The 24,522-nt window shown below is 39.4% G+C and overlaps 1 protein-coding gene across 1 annotated transcript; it reads right to left on the bottom strand.

The window, feature by feature from the left end:
• Positions 1 to 11,034: 11,034 nt before the first annotated feature.
• On the bottom strand, positions 11,035 to 23,484 carry LOC311214239 (UPF0547 protein C16orf87). The gene is made up of 4 exons (XM_084294732.1): positions 23,362 to 23,484; positions 19,495 to 19,591; positions 17,341 to 17,523; positions 11,035 to 11,533 (listed from the first exon to the last, which is right to left on the bottom strand). The coding sequence occupies exons 1-4, from the start codon at positions 23,425 to 23,427 to the stop codon at positions 11,415 to 11,417; spliced, it is 465 nt and encodes a 154-aa protein (XP_084150858.1). The 5' UTR covers positions 23,428 to 23,484; the 3' UTR covers positions 11,035 to 11,414.
• Positions 23,485 to 24,522: the final 1,038 nt, after the last annotated feature.

Raw genomic sequence — 24,522 nt, 5'->3', positions numbered from 1 at the left:
AGGTCCAGAAGGGTGGGTATAGATCTGGCTACCCTTCTCACAGCAAAAACAAGTGCTTCGTTTCCACTTGGGGTTGTATAGCAAGCTGACCAATATGCTGTTAAAAAAAATAAATAAATACAGAAAAAAAAAAAGTGAATTAGGATGATTGAGTAACTCACAGGGCAAAAGCCAGAGATGAGATGGCCATGCTTAATGTGCTGAAACTTTTTTTTTTTTTTAAACTGCCGGACAAGGAATGTTTATTAGGCCATTCAACAACAAGTGAAAAGGCCAGGGGTTGCCTGGGGTACAGGATAATTTGACTGCAGCCCACAGAGGTGAGATAGTTCTACCAAAAAGTTAGTAGCCTGACATGCTGGTATGAGACACAGGCAACCTGAGGCTGCCTGAGACACCAGCCTTAAACCTCCAGAAATCTGAGGCCCATTTCCACTGCCAGACTCCTGAATAAATTTTAACTTGAGCTCTGTGCTTTGCCTTTTTCACCTGTAAGACTGAGTTGAACCCTTCCTAGCTTCCAGAATGTTTTTAGAGCTTTAGAATCTATTATTACTGTTCCCCACTTTTACAAGGCAGAACCAACCCAAGAATTCTAGGTCAAAACTGCCCCAAAATGTTAGGACGCACCAGCTGGCTAGTGGTACAAGAAAAAGTTAGGACTTCCATGCAGTAATGAGTAATGCTGCTGAGATATTGTGTCTGGATATGGCGAGACTGTTACAGGGTTTATGGAAGCACTTAGAGCAGTATTCCTAGGATATGGAACTACAGCTATTCAAAAGGCGTACAGCTTTAATACATGAGTCCAGAGATGTCTATGTCCAGGGGAAAAACAAAAGTGTTTTTATAACTTTTTCCAATGGCACAAATAATCATGTCGTTACTCCAGATTTTATCAAGAGGTGATATTACTTAACATGGCAGCAGAGGCATGTACAGCATGTAAGTGGCACGCCATGGAGGAAAGCTTGCATGACAAAGAGAATCCTTTAGGAAATTTGGCAAGTGGTCCGGAACAAGCAATGCTCAGCCTGCAACCTTCCATTAGCAGATCTAAATACGGAACTGTAGGATAAAACAACACCTTCCTGCAGTATTTTTATTAATTATAACTAAGAATATAATTATTATGATAAGCTTTACTAGCTTTGCTTTTTCTCTATTTCATCTTTTGAAAAAAAAAAAAAATCTTTTTTCATCTCCATTGTCGTTTCATATCTTATGACTGTGCTTTCAGAAAGGTATCAAAAGCAACAAAACAGCAGCAGCTACAAAATATTCCATCCACAATAAGCAAACAGTCCCATTTTCACAAAACTAAGTGTACTGACATGGCCAGAAAATAGGCAATGGACACAGGGCTACATTTTCTTTGATACTAGAGAAAAGGCTAGTGGATTTTACACACAAGGAAAAACAGTTTGGTCTCTCACCCGATAAAATACTAAGAGCTAGAGACAAGGAGTGTACTCAGTTCAAATACAGGTATTCTAGTATAGGCTTTGTAGACACCATGAGATGTATTATAGAATAAATGCAGAAGTTTTACAAAAATCATGCAAGTAACCACCAACAAATGAAATAAAGATCAAGGTTAGTCCTTTAACTTTCAGAGCAATTCTTTGAATCTGCTACACTCACACTCCAAAAATCCTTCTTTCCAGCAAACAGAAGTGTTTGACAACTAGATCAGTGCAACTCAGAGCAAAGAACAAGAAAGGAAGAAAAGGTAACATTAAGAGACTTAAGTATTAATAACTTCCCTTCCCTAGCCAGTTGCTGACACTACAATTCCTGCACTAAATACAGTGCAAAATGAAAGGGATCAGCATTTTTAAAGTGACCTCTCTCATCTCCCAGCTTCAGGCTCTGTGAATTATGAGGACACTCGTTGCTCCACAAACACATCCTACATTCATGGAATTTATAATCTAAACAACACTCCTTAGCTGAAATTTTCTGTTAACGTGGCAGTTAATACACAGTATCTTTCTTCCTGAAAAAAAAAAAAAAAAAAAAAAAAAAAAAAAATCAATACGTAGAAGTTATAGTCCCTAGGGAATTTGCTTTGTACTGTTAAGAGTTACTGTACCACCTCAGTATTTTAAAGCTTTTTTTTTTTTTATCAATATTATTAATCAGGAGCAGGGAACTAGTGACACTGATGCTGCCCAGTTAAACTCACCATGACTATGCCCAAAACATCTACCCAAAGGTTCACAGTCCCCTTCCAGAATAGATTTCCAAACTCTACCCACAACTTACCCTTTCATTACTCTTCCATCCATGCAACGAGCTAGAATTGAATGCCAGCACACAGGACCATTCACAGGAAAATGCAAACAAAATCAGCAGGGTATTGATATCAGAAATATTCTTTGTGTATCTGATCAGGACACACATTCAGAAGTTTGTGACCGTTTTGTCTGATGATGCATCTTCTAAGAGCAGTCAACTCCTGGTTGTGTCTGTGCCAGCATCAGTGCATTTCTAGAGCTGCTCAGCTTGCAATGGATTAGTAGTAAAGGCCAGGTCTGAAAGCCTCCCCACCTCATTAATATTAATTTTATATTTTAAATCCTAGGTACACATGGACTCATCTCCAAGACTAGAAGGCTCATAAATTATATTCCATTTTTAAACACGCAGTATTCACTCTTATTGTTTCAGAAGGAAAACACCAGCAGAGACAGCCTTAGGCAGGCAGCTTTCATTTAAAAGAATAGGATCTTCTGGGCTTTATCTTCAGCTCTGCTTTAACCTCGTTAGCCCACAGATTTGCACTAGAGTGAATCCAGCCTGCAAAGCACTAGCACAAGTACAACTGCTAGAAGATTTTCATTCTTTCATTACTCTGCTTTTGTTCCATTTACCAAAGCAGGTGGGCATAATGTCTACGGCTGTATAAACTCATGAAAGCCAACTTACATAGTAAATGCTTGAAAAGTAGCTACAACCACCACAACATCAAACTAAGGAGGCAAAGTGACTCACTATCTTTCTCTCCTGGCAACATGGAAAGGTAATAGTGCAAAGCACACCATATTGCATAGCAAACCTAGCTTTAGTCATCTCAAAGAAGGTCCAGAGGAGAACAGATTCAAGCCTTCTCTGTAAGGATGGGGGACATTTGGGGAAAGTGTCTTTTACTTCTGTATAGCACAAACCCTTGTTACACAGGCCAGCCCTACAGGCAGTAACAACTAAGTTCAAGATGCTGAGGCAGAGAGTCCCTGCAGCCTTCTAGTGTCCACTAGTGAAGGAATGCACAGTAAAAACAAGAAGTAGGAATAATTGTTCTATTTTTACCTTATTCTCCTTTGTAAAGCATTGGTCATAACAGATTTACTGCCCAGCAGCTTGTTTCTAACAGGAAATACTACAAAGCGTGGAGAGGTAGCCTTTTGCAAAAACCTGAAACAGAAGAATTCCTCCACTTGCCCTCAAAAAAAAAAAAAAAAAAAAAAAAAGCCTACAATAGTGAGAAGTGCAGATCAAGAAACTCCTGGAAGAAATAAAATGTGATATGCAGGCTGCCACTTGTATTGCATGACAAATCCTATCAAGCTCCCACTTAGCACATGCACTATTCTGTACTTCATGAAGAATTCATTCAATTGACACAACCCTCTCCTACCCTCTTGACCTCTCTGAGGCAGCCACACAGCATAGGTGGCAACTGCAACCTCTAAGTTTAATGTTCTATTAACTAAAGAACACAACTTCTCTGAATAAGGCCCATTAAGTACACATGCACCAAGACTGTATGTGTAAGGAACATATATACAGAAAACAGATTTTCAGGATTCTTTACATTGGAGTTTGAAATTCAGAAATAAGTATTTTAGATGTATTTTAACTTCGGTGGTATGAATTGTTGGACACTCATCTTAAGAACAGTGTCATTAATTAAGTTCAAGATTGTCCTTGAAAAGCTTCTTTTCAGAGTCAATTCAAAATGAAGAAACATACTGCAAAGCAGGGATGAACACTCCCAACACCACTCCCACTGGTGGGGGATCTCGTGCACCTTTCGCATCATGTCTGAATCGGTTTCCCAGTAGCTAATAACCACGAGAAAAGCCCAATAAATGCGCAACCTGGGATATAGATGGGAAAACACAAACAACATAGAAAAAAAGATACGCTTTGGAGCATTCATTGGTCATGCTACCTAATTTTTAGGTAAAAAAAAAGGAACTGCTCAATTCAGAAAAATTTGAGCAGCACCAATTTTACTCTCTTCTATTATTACAGCACCTCTCCATTCATTTCTCCCTCCTCCCCCAAACTTCTCTTCTTCTCACATCTCTGGAGACCTGAAACCCATGCACCACCTTCTCCCCCATGAGACCCCACAGATCTCCATGTATCTGCCATAGTAGCCTTAACACATAGATGCTTAGTTCTTGTCATTCTACCCTTCTCCAGCTCTGTCTAGCATAACCTCTATCTCATGCAATTTCCAGTCAAATCCTCTCCATCACCCACACCTTCCTTTCTTTGTCTGCCCTGCCTTTTCCTGACTTGTGTTGTTTCCCCAACCCATTCTGTGTCCTGCACTTTTCCAGGCCCAGCTTTCCTGCCCAGTCACTCTGGTCCCTGCCTCCTCCTCACGTAAGGCATGAGCCGCAATTACTTTCCTTCCTTTTGCTATATAAGGAAGCTCCACTAAAGCTCTTACGCTGGCTAATAATGAGAACTGCATGCCTGAGATCCCAGAAATTGGGATTAATGTAATTATTTACACTAACAGCCTCCCAGGGGCCTTTTAAGTCACAGGGCTTTTTAGGATTACTGCAGGCAGAAAGAGTACAAGCTGTCAAAAAACCTTTAAGATACTACAGCTTGATCAACAAAAAAGTAGTAAATTGACAAGCAGCAAACAACGACTGAATCTCTGAAATCATTTATCTAATATAAGCACGACACACGTGTCTAAAATACCTGTCATTTTTCTGACTTGCTTAGATTTCCAGTGTTCAAATAATACTTTTGTTTCCCAGAAATGCATTTATAATGCAGACATTCAAAGAAGGATGTATCCCCTGCTGTTTGCCATGGTTTTGACATTTACATAGATGGTAGATGTAGGTTTCTGTTCATTTTTTTCCCTGAAGTCTTTGCAATGTATAACCAATCTAATAAAGATTTTAAGACAAAGCATTTCACAAGATTTATTTTCCTATGCACAAGTGCCACCAGTCTCAAAGTCAAAACTGCTGAACAATACAAATTGTTAAAGTATGTTTCCTCTTGCAAATTCTGAACTCTTCTAACCCTTTTTCCTCCCCCTCCCCAAACTACATGTAGGTGCACCCACAGGAGCTGTATGTAAACGTGAGCTTCGCAGTTGCTAAGTAACTCCATGCCGGTAGACAGCATTGTGAATGTTGTCAGCAACATCACAGAAGCTGCCAAATTCATAATCTGGTCAGCGCCAAGAAATGTAAGCTATATACTTTGGATGAGACACTCAGAGCTTCGTAAAATGGGCACGAGCAACAATGAAAGAAAATACATTGACAAGCAACTAGATTCATGAGTAATCACAGGACACTTCTGGATCAGGACAGTTACTGACTATCCTTGAGAATGCAGCTATTAGTATTTATCTAAATTAGGCTTCTCCATTTCCATTCAGTGACATAAAATGAAACATTTCTCTGCTGTTATCCAGATTCAGTCTGGGTCCCAGCTCCTATCTCCACAGAGTCCAGCCATGCAGCTAATCACTACTAGTGCTCCCACGTGCATGTACACACAAACATATATCCTGTTCCACAAATTCTCCAAATAAAGCAACTCAGATCTCAGTCTGAAGATTTTTCTTTATTAGCAAGACATATTCAGTAAAACATTCAAAAGCTCTTTATTCCAAAACAGAATAAAACCCTCTGAGACTTGGAAGATTGCTGGCCTATGTTTGTACTCCCAGTATCTGGAACAATCACTGTTCTTAACAACGTATTATGGCCTTCAATGCTATCCAGCACTAAAAATACTATCCTGATGACAGAATTAAAGACTAAGTTACGATAGAAATCACAGTAGAAGACTGAAGGCAGTAAACTAACTTTCTTAAGATGGAGCTCAAGTTCTAGGTGCAAAGCTAAGAACCACCACAAGCAGCTTGCAGGGGCAGGAGGAAAAGAGGAAAGGGTACCTGACTCTTTCCTGGAGAATGCTGCATGATGATACCAAGCGATTCTTGAGAATCATGTTTTGAGCTTGAAATTAGACAACTTCAGTGAAAGCAGCTTTTTTGTTTGTTTTTCGTTTGTGTTTTTTTTCTTCTTCCCTGGAGAAATACATACACACATTTATCCATTTCCACTGCCTTTTAGCTAATGATTTTCATGTTTTTTACTTAGATTGCAAATCTAATTCAACAGCTAGCAGCTGTGAACAACCCTATCTAAAGAGCAGAAAAAACACATTCTTTAGTACGTTAATTTACAGACTCTTTCTATTCATTATGAATTCACAATATCTACTAAAAATACACAATATGTTATTGCAGTGTTAGATCAATTTGAACATCTTCCTCCTAATGGAAAGGATATTTAATCAGACAGCTTTGGTGCAGTCAGACTTAGAATCTTGTAAGTATTAGTGAGTTCTGAAAGTGACAGCCTAAAGAAGGGGGAAAAAATATAATGTTTCTACTGCTTATTAGAGCTGTATTACCACCACTGCTACTTAAGTAGAAACCTCCAGAAGGGGGACGAGGCAAACAACTAGGGAAAGCAACATCTTAAAATGCTAGTTAGAATTGCTAGAGGATATCTACCAGGATCCATACTGAAATAAAGTAGGAAACCTCCTACATACTACTGATGGTATTGTACATACTTCGAAGGATCAACTGCTTTTAGACGCATCTGAAAGTACTGGTTAAACTCATTAACATTTGTTTTGCTATATTTTCATAATAAGCAAAAAGTATGGTACAACAGGAAATCTACGGAGTTAAATAGTTGGCACTGAGAGCCCAACATCTGCTAGAGGCAGACCAGGTCCTGAAGATCAAGCACCCTCTAACAGCTGAAGGACATCTTCAAGGTCAATTTCTCCTGCAAGCAATCTAGTTCCTGCTCCCCATGACCATTCCACGATACCAACAAAAGTACCAGAAATAGAGACTATCAATAAATTTGCTTTAAAAACACTAATTCAAACAAGACACTTGCATAGAAGTGCTTAGAGATACAAAATACAGTATGAGCAATACCTGAATGTGTACGTGCATGTAAGGGAATCATATGCTCGAGATCAACAATTCAGAGAGGTTTAAATTAAACTGTGGTTTAAGACAGCTTTCTGGTTATACTGTTTATTCAAAGATTATTAGTATCTTGAAGGACAAAAGGCAAGCACTGTGTCCTGCTAGGCAGTAAGACACTAAGCACCCAAAAAAAGGACACAGGGCTGCTAGTAGCTTCCATGCAGATTTCACATTAAAAAAAAAAAAAAAAAAAAAAAAAAGATAACCCCCCCAACAAAAAAGATTTCAAAAGCACTAAGCAAAACCACCCCAAAGACCTCATTTGTGACCTGAGCATCATTTGAAGCAAGTTTCTCAGAACTCCAATCTCCCCTTGTAAATCCTTCTGTCCTGTCAGAGGACAACTCTAATTTGCAAAGTACTCTCCTTCCCATCATATTTTCTATTCTTTTAATAAATTATAACACTAAAACCAACATGTTAGACATGTCTGTAAAATTTGACCAAATAAAATATTATCTATAGCTATATCTATCTATAGATAGATAGATACGACTTCAGGAGAGCTGAAGAGTTTCCTTAAACCATTTTTTATTAAGTTGCCACCTGAAAGTTCAGAGTTATTCTGTGCTCCTGACAAATTACTTCTCTCTACCAATTTTCACAGTTCAAGATCTAACATCCCAAAACAGTTGAAGATACCTATTGTCACTGCAGATGGTCAGAAGCACCTATTAGCAAGATTTTAAACTCAAGTTACAGACAAGCAAGTGACGTTCTAAAGAAAAATGATTACATTTCATTGTGCTTCCACTGAGAACTGAATACTTTGCTCTTTCAATAGTACTAATGCCTGAACATACAGTAACTGTCCTTAGAATAAGGCTGCCATCTAGTAGCAGAATAGAGTAAATGCAGAAACCTCAAGCCACAATTTGAGCTGTGAACTCACTTGATGGTCTGACATGCTATTACAAGCTTATATAAACACAGGAAGTATCGTTCTTCAGAAAAGGAAAAGTGGCCGAAAAATAGAGCTGGTTAGATGGTGGTTTCTAAGCTGGCAGTTCTCCTGTGAAATCCTAAACCATTCAGTTCACAACATAAATTTTATCTAGACAGATAAGTCAACATAGAGGTGGTATAGTGGTGAACCAATATTTTTGTAGTTGTTATATCTTCTTTCAAGTTAATGGAAAAAAAATGCAGCCTAATTGACTCTTTCTCAAATAAGCCTATTCTGTGCAAAGCCTCATGATATAAAATGCAGTGAAGTCAGATTGCAGATTGGAGAAATGCAGATTAAGTCAGACTGAACCAAAAAAAATTCAAAGGCAGGGCAGGCTGTATAATCCCACTGAAACTAGAGTCACAAAATGCATCTGTTAGTTCCTGAAGTGTTATTTATTCTTGCTTCTTGAAAAATATGCAGTTTCCAAGTCAGAGCTACTGTGAAAACAGGCACAAACAGTCTGCAATACACAGGATTTTACTCTCATCATTAAGCTGTCATTGGCTTTATTTTAATTTTGTAGACTGAGATGCAATACACTTTACAATTACAAATTACAGTGACTTACCACAGTGTTTTTATCCCTTGATCAGCTCTAACACACAAAGAAAGAGCTCTTGAGATTCCATCTTGTTGATGGAATACAAGACACTTTCCAGTTCAGTCACTGAATATATTCCAAGAAACCTATGTCTTACAGCTACAAAATTACCAGGGCTTTTGGAAGATGCCACAAGTGTCTTGTCTAGCTATGAAACACTGGTTTGTTTTTCATTGGTGGGAAAATAAAGTTAGGACTCTTGCTTTGCAAAATCCACCGTGGTCCACTAACAGAGAACCACCCCACCCCTGGGATATTTTCAAGACTACCTGCTTACATCACAGCTTCCTTTAAGAAAGTGGAAGCCAGAAAGGGGAAAAAAATAGCATGACCACAACTGTGAAAGAACTGAGGGCAGAGACATGGGAAAGACAAAGGAAAGAGGTACAGAAACAGAATTTAACTACTGTTTCAAGATTTTCCACCAGTGAAGAGGAAAACTAGGCCTTGCACTTTTGAGAGGCATGAATGAATTTTCGGTACTTAACAGCAAAGTAAAGATACCAATCTAAATGTAATAATCTTAGCATCACATCTAACAACACTAGCTTCAGTCCTCTGAAAATAACATCTATTAGTAGAACTTTAATTCCATGTATAGGAGCAGAAAGAACCTGTAGCAATTCAGGTTAAAGCACCAAAGAGACAGTTTGACATTAGTATTTCTCTTTATCCCTTCTTAACACAGTAAAACTCATTCTGACAACAGAAGCAACACAAATCTGATTGTATCTTAAGCTTTCAAAATGAGAACTTCCCTTTTGTCATTCTGACTTTAAAAACTTACCATGCAAATAGGCATTATGATGCATATTCTCTATTAGTAAGAGTTACGCATCTGTCCTTACTACTTTTATCTGTGACAGGCTACAATTCTGGAAAGCAGAAGTTTATATGATGTAGGGAAGTAGGTCTTGTGTTCATATTTTCTCATTTACTCAAATAAAGACAAATGTAGATTAGTGGTTTAATTGCATTTCTACACCCATCCCCCTCCTCCATTGTTAAAAAGGACCCCAATTACTCATTAAGAATTAAAAATCACTTTGTGTTTTAAGCTTCTGCTTACAAAGTTTGCATCTAAGATGTCCCTTGTGGCTTAACTAACTCAAAACATAGCTCCTTCCTTTAAACAATAACTAAAGCTGTCAAACGTTGACAGACTAGCTTTGTTAATAAAATTCTCTGCTTCCAGAGATCATCTCTGTAGCAGAATCTCTCAAGGTAATTCTCACTATTAATGTGGTAATGAAAAGCATGAGTAATACTACAGAAAAACTGTGACATTTAAATGCATAACCCTTCTTAGAAGAGGGTAAATGAAAGGTGATAAAAAGCAAGTACGTCAGATTTTATGTATGCGATTGCCTCCCACAACTCCTCCCTCAGGATTGTACAGTGTTTGAGGTGTTGTTTTTTTGTTTGTTTTTGTTTGTTTGTTTTTTAAAAAGAAAGTAAGAAATACATGTTAATGTAGGGATTTCAGCTCAAATTGCACTATTCCACTTTAACAAAATGATTACTTTGTTGAATATTTTCCCAGAACCTATTTCTATCAAAACAGCTGTTTTCCACACTCAGAGTTTTGCTTTGGTATTTACCATCAAAAGTCCAAAGACAAAACTGCTTTTAGAAAAAAAAAAAAAAAAAAAAAAAGCTAATGAGAGTAAAATTAACCAGCACATTGTCATCTCTTGGAAACACTAGTGAGAAGATGCTAGCTGCCAATCTACACCACAACTATTTTCTCTTGCTCTCCACTAAACAATAGGCCAAGAATACAGGAAAAGTACTTACCAGCTGGACAAAGCAGCCACGCAGCAAACAGTCACAATACAGCTTTCAAACCTCAGGAGTCTGAACCCAAAAGTATATGTGTTTTTTAAAAAAACAACTTTTTGTAATAGGAAACCCTTTTCTAGAGAGAACTCATAAACAATACAAATTTGTAAAGCAGAATAATCCTCCAAAATGAAATGGCTTGAGTTTTCTTCCTATTACAATTATACCACATCTATTAAAAAAAAAAAAAAAAAAAGGCAAATCTAAAGTCATCCCTACAATGAATACCAGATTTCTAAGAGGATTAAAACCAACACACTTTAAATATCACAAATGTACTTAATTTCCAGTTCAATAAAATATTGGAATATCAATTTATTAAAAAGTTAGGTGAACTGTACATATGTAAACTGAAATACAGCTGAAAAATCTGAAATATATAATTTTAAAGGAAAATCATTTCTTTCTGAAATATTTAAAATATTGCATTTCTGGCAGCAAATCTAAAAGAAGTGCTCTAGCAAGTGTGCAGTCTCTCTGTGCATTTGTCTAGCATTTGTCTTCAAGGCATAAAACACTTCTGCTTTCTGATTTTCATAGCCCAATTTCGAGAGCACTTTCTTTCTGACTTGTAGAGACAGAATTTGATTTCCAAGAACAGCAGCAGAATTTTAACAGGATATATTATGGTCCTTTTTGGTGCAGACAACACACTTCCCGAGAGTCCATGACACCTTGGAAATATGCTAGCCATTCCACATATAAATGCATCAGATTGTGCTTACAAGTTACAAAATAAGTCTTTGATTGATAATTTTTCTGTTTATCTCCGCCAAGGCCACTGAAAATACGAAGGCCTTTTCATCTGAAAGGTTAGCATACATGTCAACTTCTTTTTCTTGTTTCTCTGTAGAAGAAAAAAAAAGTCACTATTAGAAGCTTTTTCCATTATCTGAAGTTAAATTAACTACTATGTAACTTGCATTATTATAATGTTGAATGGTGTACAGGAACTGAAAATAAATTAGACAACTCCTATGCAGGGAGGGATTGAGAGATAAGCAAGGGAGAGAGGAACACAAAGGTACTAGAAGAGTCACCAAATTAGTCATCCAAATGCATGACTGAATTTCTGTTCTTTAATGATGAAGGAAGAATGAGTCATTAACATTATATTGATTCCTGGCACAGAACTGTGTTCAAGTGTTCCTCCAGTTTTTTGGGGATTTGGTTTCCTGGTGGTGTTTTTTTCTTTTTTTCTGTCTTTTACGCAAACAGCCCCCATCCTAGAAAACAATGTTTCACAATATACTGATTAAATACAACATTCATACCCCTATTTTACATCCAAGTAACAGAAACCCAAGACACTAATTACAGTGACCAAGTGCAACTGGCAGACACGTGGCAGAAGTCAGGGGCCCAATTTGTCACCATGAACATTTCTGGACTTTCTATACTGGAGACTTTAAGTCTTATCCCAGATAAGATCATGGCTACAGACACGTAACAACAACCCATCAAGAAGCTTGCACACCACAGTGCTCAAGTACTTTAGCAGATGATAAAACTTATAGAACAGTGCTTTCATAAATACCATTTACTCTAGGTCACTCCTATTCATCTTCCAGTTTAGCTAGCCCCAGGTATCTGACTCGTTAGAAGAAAGCAAACAAAACTAAAACAGTTTGATCAGCTGAAGACCAGGCTTGTAGATGCAGCAGAGAGAAACACACGTAACACACAGCTCTAAAATTGGTGTCTAGCTGTGGGGCTCCATTTCTACTCCAAGTTCCAAAGTACCCTAGATTGATTTGCAATCAGAATATGACGTTCACCTGACCCTTGTCTCATTAACACACACACACACGTGCACACTTTTTGAGTGCAGTACACTCTGACAGGCTTCTCCACCTAGACGTTTAAGTCATCAATGGGTAGGTGAAATACAAATGTTTGATTGGAAAGTAATGGTGTTTATTCAACAAGCTAACAGTTGTTCATCTCTGACCAAGTAAAACCTGTAGCATAGTACCTAGGCAGTAGAGAAAAACATGCACAAAAGACAGTAAGTTCCCCTGAGCTCAGGTCCAAAAAGTTTTGCAAGAATGGACCAAGCCCTTCTTCACTAATGAGAAGACAGAGAGCATTTCATTACATAAAAGCACCATGTGGAAAAAGATCTCCTGTGCCCTTATGGCACTAAGGGGCACAGTTTAGTGATGGGACTTGGTAGGTTGGAGTGACAGTCTGACTTGATCACCTTGAAGTCATCTAGATGGGAGGAGACCTTCATGCCCACCTACCCACACTGTTGTTCCTCTACTGGGTTCATACTCTTAACAGCATCTTTACATTTGGCTTCACATCTGACTGTGTTACAGACAAGGACACCACTCCAACAGCCTCCCTTCCCTTGGAAGTCAAGTGCATGTGTTAAACTAAGTGGGAGAAACTGAAAAGTCCTTTACTGCTGTGCTCTGACTAAATGCTGATCTAGATACTAGCAACAAAACCCTCTACCTAAAGATTTCTAGGCAACTTAAAATCGTACACATTCTCCCTGCAGGGAAGACTGGACACACCAAGACGTATCAGCATTTAAACTTCAGACATGAAACTTGCCATAGCAAAGTACTACAAATCAAAGCATGTTTGATATTTGGAACCCAAGTGATTTCTGTTGGTTCCTTGGCTACAAAAAAAACAATATTCTTTAGTGTACTGAGCTTGAAATGAAAGCTAAAAAACAGTTTCACCACAAGTCCTTCCCTGTACTTTGAGACAAATTTATTTCTACGTGTACACAGCCTGGATTGCTCCACCTCCTCCCTCCCCCCATTTCCAAACTAACAATGCAGGGAGTTGTTCTGAGCACAGACACTGTATACACACTACTTATTCCACATTAATCTTTTCCGTTTTCGTATCTATAACCCTCCCCTTTTTTCAGACTTCCTGATCCAGACAAACCTAGACGCCACCAAAATGTGTCAGCACCCAGCAAAACTAAAACTACTAATTTTTTCATCCATTTAATGTTAGCTTTATAGACTTCACCAGGCTTTCCCAGATTTCCCTTCTCTCCTGCCCTTCTGCAGTACTGGCCAGTTCTGATACACTTCAGTTTTGAAGAATCAGTTGAAATCTTGATATCCAACAGTACTGGGAATTAACACAGGTTTGCAAGCTTTATGCATTCTTAAGACAATTTCAGCTCTCATCAGTAGCCAGTGAAGAGCTTGCATCTGGCTGACATTTCATCACATGCTATTCATAGGATACCATGGTTTCTACAGACACTATTAAAACTTTCCACTTCACATTCCTATCTGAAAGTAGTTTTGACTCACTTCTCTATTATTAGCTAAAGACTGTATTACAGAATCACAGTACCATTTATTTAAGACATTGAAAGACCAAGTATTTTACTATACAACTAAGAGGCTACTTAGGTGAAAACATGCAGGCTTTCTGAAGCATGTCTCATGTCCCCAGATCCCACCCAATACACTGGACCTACAGCCCTTTAAATTGTCACCTGTGCATAAAACAAACGTGGACCCTCGCTCCTCACAAGTTCTGCATGGAATCAAATGCAAAGTGCTTCGATTCTATGAATTCTTTCTGGCTACCCCAGACAGAACACTGCTTCAAGCGTGCACATTGGGCGAGCAAATACACAAATAACGCAGTAGGAAATTGATAGGAAGGAAAAACTTGGGTCAAGAAATTTTACTACTTCAGTTTAAGTAGCATCACAGCACCGCAATGTAATAGCTTTACAAGATCCACTCCTTTATTTAGGAGCCGATTATTGAGTCTCACTTGATGGTAACCTCTTTGAGGAACAGAATAACCAATACCACTTCCTGAAGCATACAGTTTTGGAGTGGTTTTGTTACATGTTTCCCCTCCCCTTTCTTCTTAAATACAATCAAGGTTGCTACCTAGATAAGACAGCAGCCTGATAACCAGTCTAGCAATTTACTGTACAGTCTCACACAGCAAAACAAAACCATACCAAAACAACATCAAAATCAGATTACTATGACGTGTTTCTACTTTCAAAATGTATCTTAGCATTTCCGACAAAAAAAAAAAAAAAAAAAAAAGTGACATTTTCAACAAACCAAGCCTTCAGTGAGAAGCTCCTGTTTTGCAGTGTCATCACATGGCTCTGACATGTTATAGAAGTATCCTCTGGGTCCCAGAGCTCTGCCATATCCCCTCAATCTACGTCTGCTTCCTCTTTCCTCCTCCCCTATTCCTTCTTATTGAATCTGCAGGAAAAAGAGCTTATTTTAAAAAGCTCTTTTGCTTTTCCCATTCTTATTTTCTTAATTGCTGTTGAATTCTACAGCTCCTTCCTCTAATGCGAACCAGTCACGAAGGATACAAAAGAACTAGTCAAAGGCACAGGCTAACAGGAACAAAAGACTATGTATGAAAAGAGCATTACACAAGCAGGGAAGCAAGGCTACAGATGTCACGGGTGTTTTTTAGGAAGGAAATTTTCACAATCGGGTGGTCTTCAAATGGACAAATTATCTACTCTTGCATGCTATTTTAATTCAGTTATTCTCTGTCCACTTGTTGTTGTTCTACAAATGCATTAGGCATTGCTGAAACCTAACAGTCATCAAATATCTAGGAGCCTTGCAAGCAATGGCCTGTTTTCAAGTCATTTGTGGGGGAAGAGGAGCACTTTCTAGTGGCAAGCAAAGTGTACCCAAAATATCCTAGAAACATAATTCAGCAAGGAAATAACATACTTGAAGTCTAACACAAAACTACTGTCTCACACTCCAGAGCCAACCTCTGCAGAATCAGAGAGTTCTTTGGGCTGGAAGGGACCCTTAAAGGTCACCTAGTCCACCCCCTTGCTACGTGCAGGAACATCTTTCGCAGGATGACGTTGCTCAAAGCCCTGTCCAACCTGACTTCGAACACTTTCAACGTTATGCTGACTGATACAAGGAGTAGCAATGTGAGTCATGCAAAAATCACCTTGACTAGAGTAGAATTAAAGTTGCTTAGCATGTTTTTACATAAAAAATACTACCAAGCAGCAGGAACAGAGAAGGAAGAACATTTCTAAAATTCCCACTAATTACTCCCCACATAGCAGCTAAGCCAATTTTATAAACCACAAAAAAAGGAGAAGTAAATGTTAACTTGTTTTATAGTAATTGCTTACATGATGATGAGTGCTCTGATGAATTCATTTTTATAACCATTGCAGCCATTTGAATCTTTAAAAAAAATATCTGCCCAATAACCAGAAGTAATATCATAAGCCCACTTATCCCTGGCCAATGACGTGTATTGTACTGGTGAGAAGCAAATATATTACCAGTGGGCATGAACCCGAGCGCTGTACCTGGTTCTGCAGAAGAGGTCAAAGAAGAACCAGTAACAGTAATTGCAGTACCAGTGAAAGGCATGGTAGGACAGGACAAGAAGATGAAGGAAATCTTCTCACGTGAGATTCAACAATGACAAAAACTGCACAACCACATACGCGCTCTTATGTGAAGACCTCACTGCATTTGTATTGCTGGTTTTCCACCTCAGATTACTGGCACACTGCCACACCTCAGAGTATGCAGAAAAAGGTCAAACAGATCCAGCCTAGTTTTCCATTCCTCATGTTTTCAAATTCCTGCTTTTCAGAGACTACCAAGCACGCACAAAGAATATGGATCTTTTCCTTTGCTTAAATTGCTTTCCTCTTTTTTGGGGCCAGGAAAGAAGATTTACCTGCATAATGACAACCCAACAAGCTTGCAGAAGTTTCACACCAAAGCTGCGTGTGAACTAGACTGATGGTAAAATGCCTCAAAATGCATTTTATGCATTTTGTATATATACTTTATATATATATATACATATATATATAAATATATATATATTTTGTATATATGTATATATTTGTATATAAATGTAGGTGTATGTAGACAAGTCCAGCTTGGATCAATAATAGGGAAACTATGAAGATACACACATCAGTAAGCCACATGTAACAACGATAGCAAATGCAATGCCAACAGGCTTTTAAAAGACAGGAGTCTTAGGTGATAGCCACATGTCTGAAGGGCGCCAATATTACTCAAGTGCATGTAGCTGTCTCTATTGTATAAAGACTAAAAAGAGCAGATCACCAAGGCACCTTAATAAGCAAAGAGGCATTCTTTCCTCTGGAATATTATTCTATAGAAACATGAGGTAAAACTTCAAGTCATAGTTGTGACAAAAGATGTCCTTTTTACTTTGGGCCCCCTAAAGAGTTTCAAGAACTTTTTAAGCAACCCAGTCATCCTAATTACTCTCTGCCAATAAGCGTCATTATCTTGTTTGTCCTAGTGATCTAGCACAGTGGTACCACAAAAACAAAACAAAACCAAAAACAAACAAAAAAAACACACACTAAGCATTACAGTTCCATGGCTTTCAACCTGTGTGATGAAACTCGTTACAGTGACTAAAAATACTGATTTAATCTTTTAGATTTAGTTCCAATCAGGCACAGAAGCTTCATAAAACCAAAGGTCCCTACGTATGGGCAACAGACCCTTCTCCGTGTTGTAGCACAAGGTATTGACAGGACTAGACTAGTTACATTGTTTGTAAAGGTTTACTGATAACACAACAGTTAAGAAAATCTTCACAGAAATAAGAAAAGCAGTGAACATGTGTCTCCAATTTGCATACCTCCTTCTTCCTCATGCTTTTTGGCTGAGGCACTCTTAGGTCTTCCTCTTCCTCGTCTGCTATGATCTGAATGGCTGTTAGACCTCGATCTCTTTCGGTTTTCTAAATCTTTATTTACTGCAGAATTTATCTTCTCTCGCTTAACTCTCTCGGTTCGTCTCCTTTTGGCCTCACTCTTGTTTTCTGCACAAACGAAGAGATATGATGTGAGCCATGACTGTCTTCGACTTTCTTCTAACTTACTCTTCATGCTTACCCCTCCCAACAATCTTTTTCCCTTAAATCTTACATGTCCGTACCTTTACAGAACAATTACATCTGCATGATATCCACACAGAAATTAAGGTGTCAAATGCAGAATGATACTTCATTTCTTGATTACAGGGATCAAGCCTTTAATTACTTCAAATGCAAATAGCATTTTGCAATATGAGACACCTGCTGACGTACAACAAATTCTTAGTTTCCCATTACAAGATGGGGGGAAAAAATAGAGATCACAGCCATCAAGACAGTACACTGCATCTATTTCCATTAGTCCGAAAAAAAAAAAGAAAAACAAAAAACCAAGTTTAAAATGTATAGTTTATCATAGAGCAGAACAGTAAAATACTACTTCTTTTGACACTAACACTGAAATTGTTCCCTCTGCTCACACAAATCGAGATACTGATTCTGTGATGCTATCAGTAGACATCATATTACATAACATATCTCTCTAACAAACCCAGCCTAAGACAAAGCCTCATTTTACTTGATGCTGAACAGGTATATTGTCTGCCTACACACTTGAGAAAGAGGATTCGCATGAGTTTCACTTGAAAGTTAAGTACGGATTAGTGAGCTTGGGTAGTGAAAATAGTGTACCAACCACAGCACGCTATTCAACACAAACCAGCTGCACACTTGCAAGGCTGGAGCACATACAGTAACTACACTGTAAAAATACTTGAACCATGTTGTTTTTTGGTTTTTTTTTTAAAGAAGCTGCGGTTACACTTATGAGCACAATACAGACACACATATATCTTCTTGGGGAATCAAGTTTCCTTTTGCTTCTTATCTCAATTATCTCACATAGACACAGGCCATGAATTGGACAGCAGGTTAACTTGTCACTCATGTTAATACAAAAGCTGTATTATACAGGGGCTTTGCTCTACTATACTATGATACTATGGCCTTCAACTTAATTTGGTAAGTTTTAAATAAAACAGCTGGGGAGAGGGGAAAAGAAAATTGACCAACCCTTCCAGACAGTACTATGGACTTTGCTTTTACCTGTGCCACCTTTGAAGTTCAGTTATCTAGCATGAGATCACGTAATTCCTACTAGTTAGTGAATTACAAGTACCCCTCAAAATAGCAATTAAACGTATCAAATTCTTATTTTTGTATACCTCTTAGATAATTAAAAAAAAAGAAAAAAAAAGAAAGAAAAACAATATAAATCAGATTATTTAAACAAAAACATCTTCCCCAACAGGTGCCTGTTCTCCTTAAATCCTACTAGGACTTGAGGAAATAATAGAAATTGAACATAAAGAGAACGTTAATCATGCCAGAAAGCACACTCAACCAATATCTAAACACGCACATCAACAACAAAGGACATGAGTTGGATACAAAGAATCTTCTTCTTTTTTTTTTTTTTTTTTTTAATTTAATCATGCAGAAAAAAGCAAGACACACCAGGTCTGAAATCAGACATACTCCCAATTTTATACAAAGTTCCATTCTTGTATTCATGAATAAGTACAATTTAGCATAACTTCTTCAAACAAGAGGATAACTGCTTTCAGAAAACGCAGTTTCAATCAGCATGTACTGTGAAATCTGATCTCTTTGGCACATGTAGACATTGATCTTCAAAACATGATTAACAGAAAGCTTTCTGTAAGGAGTTATTTTGCATAGTGACTAATGCGAGCAGCTGGATAATGCCAACATCACAAGTACAAAGGAAATAAGACTGAAAACACCAGACTTTCCCCTTCAAAATTGAAGAAACATTAAATCTAATAGGCAAAAATTCAAAAGAAAGTGAACTGACACCAGCTAATTTACAGAGACATAAAATATTCTATGCTCTGCTTCCAAGATACAAAGGGAAAGAGCTGTTGTCCCCTCGTTCTGGACCTTCGTTGGTATTACCTGCAATGGGTGGTGATCTCTCAGCACGTTTCGCATGCAAGAGCTTTCGACTAATAAATATATAGCCACAGGGACATGATTTGCATGCAACAGGAACCTGGGAAAACAAAAGCATTTCAGATCATTTCAAATTATGACAGAATTCCTGCCTGATGAAAAAAACAGTAGCTTGCATTGCGCCCTCAGAGATACTTCTTCATACTTAATCTGTACTGAAAAACCATGGCCTGGATCATTATCTAGTTGTATGCAAAACTAGTAAAACACCCAGCAAGCCTTCTCTTTATGCAGTAGTTAGAAACTAAGCTTGAAATGCATAGCTGTTGTGACCATTTTGTACACCAAGCCCTTTTCCCCAGGCTCTCAGAAAGAGGGTGAGGGAAAATGGAAAGCAGCAAAACTGGAGCGAATTAGAATAGGAATGTATTTTCAGAGCTCTCAAATATCCCCAGTCAAAACAATAAGCCATCCCTAGTTTTGCTTTCCTCACTTATTTAAAAAAAAAAAAAAAGTGTAAATTAAAACTGCCAATGCATTCTGAATACTTTCAACCTCAGAAACATTCAAAATCAACTCTTTGTGAGCAGAGCAGCTTTAGGCACAACAGAGCTTGAAGCGAAACAGATGCATTTGTACCATGATCTACAACAGGTTGTAGACTAGGCCAGGTAGTCGCAGAACAACCTAGTTAATTCCAAATGCAAACAAGCTACCACGGCTAGTCAAAAGCTGACTGCAGACTGAAGAGTTTGAGAGGCTAAAGAGCTTCTCTTGACCACAGCTGAGCAGCCCAGAGCAGCACACAATTTAAAACAAGATGAGAAAAATTTGGAAATGCCACACTTACACAAACCATGCGAAAAAAATTACTCCAAGCAATTAAAAAAAGCAAGGCTGATAAATTACAAAACCCAGTATCTTCACTTAAAGCCAAGATCTTCTGAGATATTTTAAAGCAGTAAAGAATATACCATATTGCTCTGATTAGGTTTAAGACTGAAAACACTAATTAAAGCAAGTATAAACGAGAGATCTAGAAGAGATTAAAATAACACCCATTAAAATCAAGTCATGTTGCAGCAGGACAGCAGAGAAAAGAAGCAGGACGTAATTTCTCAAAGGTAATTCTTTATGACAGGTCTCTACAAGTTTGCCACTGTCCACTGAAACAACCAGGAGTACAGAACGATGACTGTCTGCTGAATTTTACCAGACATGCAGAAGAAAGTTTCCAGTGTTCTAACGGCTAGAAAAACAAACGTAAAAATAGTACATTAATTTTAAAGAGGAACTTACCAGCTACTCAGAATAAAGAAACAACTTTGCTTTCTGCAGCACATCTTAACTCCTGTACTTCATTTTAGGAGCAGCTTACAAATCAATTTTTGATTCAGTTGAACTAACTGGAGACATTTTGATTCCCTCTGATGTAAACAGTGACATTAAAAACAATTCTAGTCAAGGTTTATTTAACCCTGGCAATATTTTATGTATTTATTTAACCCTCTAAAACTCATCACAATTGCCTGTATGCTTACTCTTATATTGGCACGTGAACAATGCGGTATCGCACCACACTACCTAGCAGATGGTCACCTGCCTTGTTACGGTGATACAGGACTGCTAGTATTAACCGGGTCTCTCCACCTTTCTGGGCTCAGCCTTAAAAGAAAGGGAGGGAAATAGTCAAAGCGCACTGGAGCAAACCCAGTATTTTCTCAATGAACTTCACCTTGTTTAACAGAGCAATACGGTTGTCATGTTAAATGTGTGGCACTTAGATACGTGCATGTCATTTACGGGCAAGGTAAGGTGGGAAGGGGCTTACTCCTTGAAGTCTATTGGTCATCCTTTGAAAATGACCTACTACACATAAGATCCTGTAACAATTATTATTATGGCAACACAGTTTTAACAAACACTATTTTAACTCTGTTCAGTGTTTACCTAGCCAAAATAGATCGAGCTTCTCATACAAGAAAGATTACCCAAAGGTAAGTAGTATTATTTCCGATGATTGACTGCAAGTATTCCAGACTCCCTAGCTTACTAGAGCTGTGCTTTGGTGGTGAAAATATGAAAATATGATCAAGATACTTCTCTTACAAGAAAAAAAAAAAAAAAAAAAAAAACAGTAAATGGCAATTACATATCATCTAAATGTCATCAAAAAAAAAAAAAATTAAAAGCCTAAGAAGTGTTACTCAATATTATACTCCAATATTTGTGGCTGTTTAAATATTTCCATGCATACCACTTGAACACAAAAATCAGAAACAAATGCAAAATCCTTGTTTATTGCGGAATTTTGGAAATGCCTGTACTGAAGTGTCACATGAGAACCTCCCCCACACTTTGCAAAGGGCTGACTAGTAGCCTGAACCAGCTATTCTGGGGCAAATAATCTCCCTTTCAAAAGAAGCTTTGAGATCTAAGTGCAGTAGGGCAAGGCTTTACTTCTTGTCCTCTCTGAGAGCACTTGGCACTGGAAAACAAGGCCCTGTGAGCCATCCTTACGCCAGGGCAGGACAAGCATGCACATAATTCTTTGTTTAGCTACAGAAGAGTTGCTAACAAAAAGCCTGTGTTGACATATGCATATCATCTGGTTTAGTTTTAAGCAGCAGAACAGAGTGAAAGTTTCAGCATCAGCTTGAAAAGCCTATAATATTTACTTGCCTTCCCCATCACTGGTAGTTTGACGTTTACATTAAATTAAAAACCAAGAGAAACAGAAAACACACACATGCCACTCTCATCCTCAACTCCTAACTCTTTTTAATTTTGTCTTTCAACAAACTACACACCAGAACTTGGCACGTAACTTTCTTTTCTCAGAAACAGCACTGGAGTGACGTGCTTAACATGGAAGCATTCGCAGTGGTTCATCTACTGCCTAGAACATGAAAGGACAGCCCCGCACGGCTTCACATTCCAAACCACTCCAGGATGAGTAGGAACGCTGTCAAAATTATGCAAGTCGGAACAACTAAGCTTACCTTTTAAGATCTTGTAAACACAGAAAAATGGTGTGAGAGGGTTTCTTTCTAATTTATTTCTAAGTAAATCTAAGGTAGTGTACACCAGCCATGTTTCAGGATCACATAACAAATGTGTTTCCCATAATTAGATGAAAGAGCCTTCTCCCCTACCCTGAGCCCCACAGCAGCCTCCTGCAATGCTGTGCCATTGTTCCGGCGGAGGAGCGCTGCTGTAACACGCCAGCTTATTTTTATTACTAACATCATCGCGAGTAGAAAGCATAGATGAAGACAAGCTTGGACTACAGTCACAGACCAAATGAACTGTCGGTGATGTTGAAGTGCAAGTAAGGCCGCAGCTTGCACGCTTAAAGCACTGCAGGAAGCACCCGCCTGGCCCCACTGACAGAAATTTCGGCACAGGTCGCGCTGGTGCTGCCCCTGAGCCCCCCACGAAGCCAAGAGCCCAGCGAGCGGCCTCAGCCACATGAGTCATCCGGAGGCCGAGCGACGTTGTACCAATGACGAAGTTCACCAGATTTTCAATGAATTATTAGCCACTACACAGCACTAGCGCCTGAACGGCAATACCTGCCACACCAAACCCCTGGGCACAGCGCAGCAAGAGGCACACAGCGTTAACCCAGGCCAGGCACTCCGCACAAACACCGCCTCGCAGCTCCCCCCCCCCGGCACGACCTCTCCTCACGCTACCGCTGAAGACACAAAAGCTCCAGCAAGACAGCACGGGCGGAGAAAGCAGGAAGGGAGGCGGCGAGGCTGTGCGCTGCGGTGCGGTGCTGCGGGCCCGGCCCCGCCGCTCCGGGCCCGGGGTGGGCAGCAGGGCGGGGGGCTCGGCCCCCGGCCCCCCCTGCCGCCGCCTCACCTGCTGGTCGCACTCGGGGCAGGACTTGGTGGCCATCTTCACTTTCTTGGCCCTGCTCGAGGACATGCTCGCTGCCGCTGCCGCCGCCGCCGCTACCGGAACGCCGGCGCCCCGCCTCCGAGGCGGCCGGGGAGGGAGGGAAGGCAGGGCAGGGAGGCCGGGCCTCGGCGCCCAGCGGCGGCGGAGCCGTTGAGCGGCCGCCTCGGGCGGGGAACGGCCCCCGGCGCTGAGGTGCCCGCTTCGGGCTGGGGGGGACCTCTCGCTGATAGCGCCCCGCTGAGGGGGTCTCGGTGCGGCTGGGGGCCGGGCAGCCCTTCGCAGGCTCGCTCCCCCAGCTCCGAAACGGCTCCCCAGTCGCAAGCCCCCTTTGTGAGAAGTTAACCGAGGGGAGGGCAGCGCCTTCCCTGCCCTCCCGGCTCAGCGAGCCCCCTGGGCAGCGCTGCGGGGTGCACAAAGTGTGCGGGCAGCGCTACACAGCGTTGTTCCGGGCTGGATTTCAATTCAGAGAAGGCTGGAGCTGGGGGGGGACACACTTTGCCTTCTGCTCCTTTATCTTTGCGAGCCTGCTGTTTGAACGCTTGGGGTGCCTCTAAACGTTTTGCTTGCAAATTGCATGTTTTTATACTAGCATGTTAATTTTCCTGTCACTCCCACCTAAAAATATAAATAGCTAATGTAACCCAAATGCACTTTTATGTTTCTTATAAAATGCATTTTTAAAGAAAAATAGCAGTTCTAAATACTAATTTCCACTCCAAAATTCCTTCAAGCTAGAGCTGAGACTGTAATTTGGTATCAGCATGTAAATGCTTCGAATTCCCACAAAAAAGTGTATATCTGAATCATTTACCTCGAGCTAAAAAGGAGGAAGGTGAGAATGGATACTGCTGAATACTGCTGTGTACTGCTGAGAATACTGCTATTAACACGAGTTTGGCTGATTTTTTTTCTTGTATTACGAAACACCTACAAGAGAAAAGTGCTGCAAAGTCTCAACAGAAAATTATTTTTGAAGATTATTGTTTAAAATAGCCTCACATACAGCTGCCAGTGCATATTAAAGAACTGTCCTAGATCTGTAACGTTTTTACACCGGTAGCAATGAGTGCATCTGTGAAGCTGGCACTGAGCCCAGTATAACAAAATTTTATTTTACTTTTG

Source organism: Netta rufina (assembly GCF_964035555.1).
Source record: "Netta rufina genome assembly, chromosome: 13".
NCBI classification, from domain to species: Eukaryota; Metazoa; Chordata; class Aves; order Anseriformes; family Anatidae; genus Netta; species Netta rufina.
This window is presented reverse-complemented; position numbering and strand designations above follow the sequence as displayed.

Coding starts and splice junctions, on each gene's coding strand:
- LOC311214239 (XM_084294732.1), bottom strand. CDS start 23,427: ATGTCCTCGAGCAGGGCCAAGAAAGTGAAGATGGCCACCAAGTCCTGC. Junction 17,524..19,494: donor GAGATCACCACCCATTGCAG/GTAATACCAACG, acceptor TCGTTTGTGCAG/AAAACAAGAGTGAGGCCAAA. Junction 11,534..17,340: donor AAAGCATGAGGAAGAAGGAG/GTATGCAAATTG, acceptor TTTCTTCTACAG/AGAAACAAGAAAAAGAAGTT.